The sequence below is a fragment of the Symphodus melops genome (genome assembly GCF_947650265.1).
Source record: "Symphodus melops genome assembly, contig: scaffold_89, whole genome shotgun sequence".
Lineage (NCBI taxonomy): Eukaryota > Metazoa > Chordata > Actinopteri > Labriformes > Labridae > Symphodus > Symphodus melops.
The window spans coordinates 91,951-100,000 of NW_027636428.1; the positions used below are offsets into that span (position 1 = coordinate 91,951).

Genomic DNA, 8,050 nt, shown 5'->3' on the forward strand with positions numbered 1-8,050 from the left:
AAATGAAGACACCAAACAGGACGTTTGTACAACACGTATTTATCATACATGAGATAGAACATACAGATGTTTGTGTGGACGTGGAGCTCATACAGATGTTTATGTGGAGCTCATACAGATGTTTATGTGGAGCTCATACAGATGTTTATGTGGAGCTCATACAGATGTTTATGTGGAGCTCATACAGATGTTTATGTGGAGCTCATACAGATGTTTATGTGGAGCTCATACAGATGTTTATGTGGAGCTCATACAGATGTTTATGTGGAGCTCATACAGATGTGATCCAGCAGACAGAAGAAGCAGCTGTTCTCAATCCCTCAAAGAAAAATCTCTAAAATAAAACGGAAAGCGTTGCATAGCCGGAGAAGTGCAGCAAAGATTCAGGACTTTATCAAACATACTAAAATGACGTTTTTATTTTCCATAAAACTTTTTGTTGAGCAGAAAAATCAGCAGGTTGACGTTGATGGTTGCTCGATCAAAGAGCTTCATAACAGCAACGCCTTCATACTGCAACTGTAGGAGGTCCTGCATCACAGGAAACAGACTCATGTATACATCATATCCATAGTGACATAATGTAGCACCATCTATAAAAACAATCACATTCATAACATCGTACCTGATACTCCAGTTGCAGCGTCTCCAGGTGGACACCCATCAGCTTGGCTTTCACGTCAAACACTCCCACAGCCTCTGACGGAGAAATCTCAAAAATCACGTTTTTAAACCTGCAAAGAAAACAAAATAAATCTAATCAATTAAGTGATTAATAATAGTGACGCCGTTCTTAAACTGTCAGAAATTTAAAAAAAAGAAAAGAAAAAAGAAATGACTCTTTTTAAAAACCAAAGATTTGAAGGACAAGTGAAGGGTGAGCTGCTCAGAGCCTCCGTAGGATTAATACAAGCAGCAGATGTAACTGGCTGTCAGAACAAGGAGAGCAACTTCCTTTCAAGTCAGGCTTTTATTTGATATTCTTTTATTATTATTTTGTTGTCCTTTATTTAAGCAGGAGGGAACATCACAAACATACACACAAGCACCAATATAAACAGCTAACAATGGCATCTCTCCAGCTACCAGACCAATATACACATTTTTGGTCAACACTGGGACTTGAAGCGGCAACCCTATAGATAGATAGATAGATAGATAGATAGATAGATAGATAGATAGATAGATAGATAGATAGATAGATAGATAGATAGATAGATAGATAGATAGATAGATAGATAGATAGATAGATAGATAGATAGATAGATAGATAGATAGATAGATAGATAGATAGATAGATACTCTATTGATCCCGAGGGAAATTCAGGGCATCCAGTAGCAGTATACAGACAGGCAGGACACAAGACATTAGTTACAATACACACCCGCTGTCCCCCCTCCCCTCTGTATACAATAATCCCCCAAACAAGATTTAGCAGCCCCTATGTGACTAAGAGTAAATATAATTACAGGTTAAACCTGTGCCGTTAGCATTAGCATTAGATTTAAACTTATATAGCATAATGTACATAACCTGTGCAGTTAGCATTAGCATTAGACTTAAACTTATATAGCATAATGTACATAACCTGTGCAGTTAGCATTAGCATTAGACTTAAACTTATATAGCATAATGTACATAACCTGTGCAGTTAGCATTAGCATTAGACTTAAACTTATATAGCATAATGTACATAACCTGTGCAGTTAGCATTAGCATTAGACTTAAACTTATATAGCATAATGTACATAACCTGTGCAGTTAGCATTAGACTTAAACTTATATAGCATAATGTACATAACCTGTGCAGTTAGCATTAGCATTAGACTTAAACTTATATAGCATAATGTACATAACCTGTGCAGTTAGCATTAGCATTAGCCTTAAACTTATATAGTATAATGTACATAACCTGTGCAGTTAGCATTAGCATTAGACTTAAACTTATATAGCATAATGTACATAACCTGTGCAGTTAGCATTAGCATTAGCCTTAAACTTATATAGTATAATGTACATAACCTGTGCAGTTAGCATTAGCATTAGCCTTAAACTTATATAGCATAATGTACATAACCTGTGCAGTTAGCATTAGCATTAGCCTTAAACTTATATAGTATAATGTACATAACCTGTGCAGTTAGCATTAGCGTTAGCCTTAAACTTATATAGCATAATGTACATAACCTGTGAGGAGAGAAAAACATGTGCTGATTAAAAGAGACCTGTAAACAGTTAAACTGCCCCCAAGGACATTTATTTTCCTACTATCTAATTTGGCATCTTTAATCCTGTTTTAAAAATAATTCCTTTGTATAATTTGTTTTCTTACATAATTGCTTATTTTACGATATATGTTCCACTTTGACACTTTACCGGATTTGATTGCTTCTGTCTTGGTTTCTTTGCTTTATATATTCTTTAAGTTCTTGATCCAACCATGGAGTTCTAACAAGTCTCACAGCTTGCACTTTAACCCTTTATAGGGCACTCATTGAAATACTTTGAAATTCAAATTTAACCTCAGAGTTTGATTGGGGGAGATAACTTTATTTCTGTTAAAACATTTTACAAAAATGTTTAATTAGATTTATCATTTAGAAAAATGTTTGGTTCAAATGCCACAATAGCAGGATCAGTGACGCAGGGTGATCTCCTCTGATTGGCTGAGTGAGGATAAAATGCTTCTCGACCTGACTGAGGTGCAGAAGGGTGGCCATATGTAATGTGTACAGAAATTACCAGAAATAGTCACTTTCCTAATAAAAGGTTAAGAGGGCACGTTCTTCCTCGGGTTAAACCGATGATCTCTTTAAAATAATTGTAATTAAATTGTGGCCACTGCAGCCAACTGGAATTTGGTGGAGATTACTTTCAAGCACATTTCAGAAACATTTGTCAAAATTAGATTGATACAGGTTGCTGATGTTTCACCATCAGCTTTATGGCATGTTTGTGTGGGCTTTGTAATTACCTAACCCAACAGTACATGTTCCTGTGTGCTCATTCATAACATCAAAACTTAGCCTATATCTAAGAACAATTCATTTTAACATGTCTCTGTGAAAAACTCTTTTCTTTAGGTTCCTCTCTCCTCGCCGGGGTGCAGCCGGCAATTAGATGTTTGATAAATATGAAAATACAGCTGGTGATGATCTTGGATTAACTCTGACTCTGTCATAAACGGGACACAACACTTCTCTGACGAGCCATGGGCACAGGTAAAGGTGGACGAACTCTTCACTTCACCTCTCCTAACCTGACCTCAGCTTCGTCCCCTGACCTCAGCTTCGTCCCCTAACCTCAGCTTCGTCCCCTGACCTCAGCTTCGTCCCCTGACCTCAGCTTCGTCCCCTGACCTCAGCTTCGTCCCCTGACCTCAGCTTCGTCCCCTGACCTCAGCTTCGTCCCCTGACCTCAGCTTCGTCCCCTGACCTCAGCTTCGTCCCCTGACCTCAGCTTCGTCCCCTGACCTTCCTCATCTATATCTGACTCATTGTCATTATCTCTGAGACTGATGAATGTGCACTTTAGGTTAATTTAAACAGATGAGTGATGCTCTGCTTCATGAGTGTAGATTAGGGAGCCAGAGCGCCCTCTGCTGGACACTATATTTCATCCACAGTCAATAAATAATGATCATAACAACAACAACAACAACAACAACAACAACAACAACAACAACAACAGGACTCACTGGTTGGGCTGCAGGTCTTCGATGGCGATCAAGACGCCTTTCTCATGCAGCCGAGCGGCCGTGTACTTCTGAGACACCTGCTTACTCTTCTTCGCCTTGCTGTCAGGTTTCTTTGATAACCTGGGACACACACACACACACACACACACACACACACAGTGTACAGTGTACAGTAGGGTAACACATCAACACACAATATCCACCAGCTTGCCTCACGTACTTGCCCTTGCTGGCCAGGTTGTCCATGCAGGTTTTGATGTACTGGTTGTAAGAGTCGATCTGAACGTTGAAGAAGTTGGATTTTGAGTTGAGGGCGGCATTCGTCTGTTGGAGCCGGACCAACTCAGCTTTCCGCCTCTGACGGTAACGTCTCTGATTTCTGATATCCTGAAACATACAAAGGCATCACAGCGAGGAAACTGTTAGATTCTCCCCCGGCAGACATCTTGAATTTCCCTCGGGATCAATAAAGTATCTATCTATCTATCTATCTATCTATCTATCTATCTATCTTCAGTTTTTAACCTTTTGTGGATTTGTCCTCGCTGGTGACATTTTTCAGCTGAAAACCAGAATCTTTTGTGTTTTGTTTGTTTACATGACTCTGTAGAAGGAAGAGTAGCGAGCATGTTTCAAAGTCACAGCACCAACTACTGGCCTGGCATGTGAACTGCAACATCATTAGTTAAGTGCACATTGTCGCCTGAACGCAGAACTTTTTTGAAAACCTCCACAAAAAGCAATTTAGTCAGTGGATCGTTCTCTTGTAAACGTGGCCTCAGAGAAGAACCAGGGATTTCTGACCTTGGCGATGTCATTGATCAGGTCCTGGTAGCGGTTCTGGGGGTGGACTTTTCCAAGCTCGGCCAGTCTTTGTAGGTTACTCCGGATCTTGTCCTTCTTTCCCTGCAGGGTTAGACTGTCGTCCACCACTGGATTCGCCTGCTTCATCTTCTCGGGAGTCTTCGCGTCTCTGATTGCCCTCCTCTGCATCGCCCGCTGGTACTCCGCTTCCTGTTTGGACACCAATCGAGATTTGCAAAAGTTTGCAAACAAATCAAGATTTGCAAAAGGTTTTGAATTTGGACTCTGACAGTGGTCTCTGGTTTCTGGTTTCTGACTCAGCTCTCTGACTATCGTTTGTCAGACAAGTTTTATTAAATCTAGTTTTGACCTGTTCGGTGCTCGCGCTGGAGTCCAGGATCTCGGTCAGAGTCTCTCCAGGTTGGAATCGGATTACATCTACGATGAGTCTTTTTGTGCTGAAGACAAAAATGTTATTAAAATAATTAAAGTAATAAATATAAGACATATGCCTTGTTTTGGAATTGAATTATTCTCCTTTCAAACTGACTTGAGCAGCAGCGTCTTGGCGTCCGTCTCGCCGTTGGCCTCACCAGGAACATCGAACTTGTTGGTGAGTGTGAGGGACACTTCGGTTTTTCCCATCAGTTCTTTGTTTGGATCATCGGGAGGAAGAGGATTCTCACCTGGACAGAGACACACAGGTAAATATCAGACAGGTGATCCAAGTCTATAATGACTGTGAGAAAAAAAAAATCACAGCTGTGATGAGTTAGACATTAAACATCGATCAACACGTCCTGAAAGTCTTTCTTCAATGCATCTACATCCTGTAGCATCTTCCTCCAACACCTTCAATCTACTTTTAGATACCAGCATCCTAAGACACAGACCATCCTGCAGGAGCCGAGAACCTGAACATCTTTTTCTCCATTTCTCTTTAAGAACAGATAATAATGTTTGTGACTGAGCCGCAGAGCAAAGCAGCACTTTCACATGACGACAGAAACACATGAGGAAGCAGGTTAAATATATACTATTAAAAAGGACATGCAGGCCAGCTGACTCATCATCCAGAGTAGAATGATGAGTCAGCTTTAACCTCTTAATGAGCTGCTGAATATGAAGCTTATAAGATGATACAGACTCATTCACATCCCTCCCAGATGGAACAATAAAAAGCAGGTTTAGTGGCTTTGAAAACATTGTGAGTTTAGTTTGATCAGGATTAAGAACAGAGCAATAAATAATCGTATCATCCACATATCAATGAAAGTTTTCTTTGGTAACATTGTGAGCGTTAATATAAAGAGCGAATAACAGGAGGTATCTGGAGGGAATGCCTTTAACCTGGACATATTGCAAAAGTTAATATTTACTGGCTTGAAGCAGTCCGACCTACCAATCAGAGACTCGACTGTGGGAACCTCGCCCAGGTCCTCCAGCAGCTCGTGGACCGGGTCGTTGTGTTCTGGAGCGATGGCGTCCTGATGATCCAACAGCAGCTACAGAGAAAACAAAGGTTATGTTTAAAGTTTGAATATAAAACTGAAAACATGTTTGAATAATGATCACGCGTCAGACCGTGTGAGTGTTGATGATTTCTCCGATTGAGATGTAGATGACAGGTTTGGTGACGGTGACGAGGTCCGAGTATTGATCCACGTTAAACTTGTCCTCCAGTGTCGGCACGTCACACGCTGCCAGGAAGAACCGTCTGAGATAAACAAGATGGCGACAATGAAGATGAAGAGCGAGGCCATGTTCACACTTCACTTACGTGTTCTGAAACCGAAACTATTGGGTTCGACTACGACGCAACCGCGCCGGAGCACGATGCATCAATTCATCACAGAAGAAAAACAAACAGGAAGTCAGACACATTAAAACGGTTTAATGATAAAAAACAACAAACAGGAAGTCAGACACATTAAAACGGTTTAATGATAAAAAACAACAAACAGGAAGTCAGACACATTAAAACGGTTTAATGATAAAAAACAACAAACAGGAAGTCAGACACATTAAAACGGTTTAATGATAAAAAAAACAACAACCTCCGGTTACGGTAAAGTTTGTTTATGAGTGTTACGTGACATCGTATTATCTCGTGCTGTGGCGGGTTAATCGCTCTAAACACAGCAGGAACTGGCTGCAGACTGAGAACACAGCTGGTCGGTGTAACGGACCGCAGTCACAGGTAACCACAGTCCTTACCCGTATACCTTACCGAGGTCACAGGTAACCACAGTCCTTACCCGTATACCTTACCGAGGTCACAGGTAACCACAGTCCTTACCCGTGTACCTTACCGAGGTCAGAGGTAACCACAGTCCTTACCCGTGTACCTTACCGAGGTCACAGGTAACCACAGTCCTTACCCGTGTACCTTACCGAGGTCACAGGTAACCACAGTCCTTACCCGTGTACCTTACCGAGGTCACAGGTAACCACAGTCCTTACCCGTGTACCTTACCGAGGTCACAGGTAACCACAGTCCTTACCCGTGTACCTTACCGAGGTCACAGGTAACCACAGTCCTTACCCGTGTACCTTACCGAGGTCACAGGTAACCACAGTCCTTACCCGTGTACCTTACCGAGGTCACAGGTAACCACAGTCCTTACCCGTGTACCTTACCGAGGTCACAGGTAACCACAGTCCTTACCCGTGTACCTTACCGAGGTCACAGGTAACCACAGTCCTTACCCGTGTACCTTACCGAGGTCACAGGTAACCACAGTCCTTACCCGTGTACCTTACCGAGGTCACAGGTAACCACAGTCCTTACCCGTGTACCTTACCGAGGTCACAGGTAACCACAGTCCTTACCCGTGTACCTTACCGAGGTCACAGGTAACCACAGTCCTTACTCTAACCTTACCGAGGTCACAGGTAACCACAGTCCTTACCCGTGTACCTTACCGAGGTCACAGGTAACCACAGTCCTTACTCTAACCTTACCGAGGTCACAGCGGAGCTACTGGACTCTTTTCTGAAAAGTTAAAACAATTCAACAGCTGGCAGGTGAAAAAAGAAGTTAAGTGTGAACACGGCCTTCGACTGCTCATTAAAATATCTCTCTTCAACTTCCTGTTTGTCATTTAACGGTCGTCTCACCTGAACTTCAGGTAGGAGGCACTCAGGTACTCGTTGATGGGGTTCAGGTGTGCGTTATCTCCCAGAAACATCTTGTTGGAGGCGGCGTGCTGCAGCATCTTAGCGACCGAGCCCAGGTTTCTTCTCTGCTCGGTGGTCAACTGGCCGCCGGCTGACACTTCGATGATGTCGAAGGCGTCGGGCGCCACGATGGCGGGGTTCATGTAGCGATAATAGAGCAGGTTCCCCACGATCTAAAGGAATATCATAGAGTCAGTTTACTTTGTTGTGAAGTCATCAGAGAACAGGTGATTCTGTGCTTTCATATTTAAACAAACATCAATCACACGTCTTCATGATTGTGTTTTTACTGCAGGAGGAGAAGCTCTTGATTGGCAGGTTGTGGAGGAAGAGGAGGAGAGGATGAAGAGCGGCGTGACTCGCCTTTA

The 8,050-nt window shown here is 42.2% G+C and overlaps 1 protein-coding gene across 1 annotated transcript in view; it reads right to left on the reverse strand.

Annotated features, from left to right (window-relative positions):
- Positions 1-23: 23 nt before the first annotated feature.
- iqgap1 (IQ motif containing GTPase activating protein 1) overlaps positions 24-8,050 on the reverse strand; it is a gene marked incomplete at its 5' end in the record, with an annotated part of 25,139 nt that continues 17,112 nt past the window's right edge. The window contains 10 exons of the mRNA XM_079373348.1: positions 24-531; positions 626-734; positions 3,699-3,818; positions 3,919-4,085; positions 4,503-4,712; positions 4,873-4,960; positions 5,053-5,188; positions 5,905-6,007; positions 6,087-6,219; positions 7,623-7,855. Coding sequence (XP_079229474.1) covers positions 418-531; positions 626-734; positions 3,699-3,818; positions 3,919-4,085; positions 4,503-4,712; positions 4,873-4,960; positions 5,053-5,188; positions 5,905-6,007; positions 6,087-6,219; positions 7,623-7,855 — 1,413 coding nt within the window. The 3' untranslated portion in view covers positions 24-417. The remainder of the gene's footprint in view (positions 532-625; positions 735-3,698; positions 3,819-3,918; positions 4,086-4,502; positions 4,713-4,872; positions 4,961-5,052; positions 5,189-5,904; positions 6,008-6,086; positions 6,220-7,622; positions 7,856-8,050) is intronic.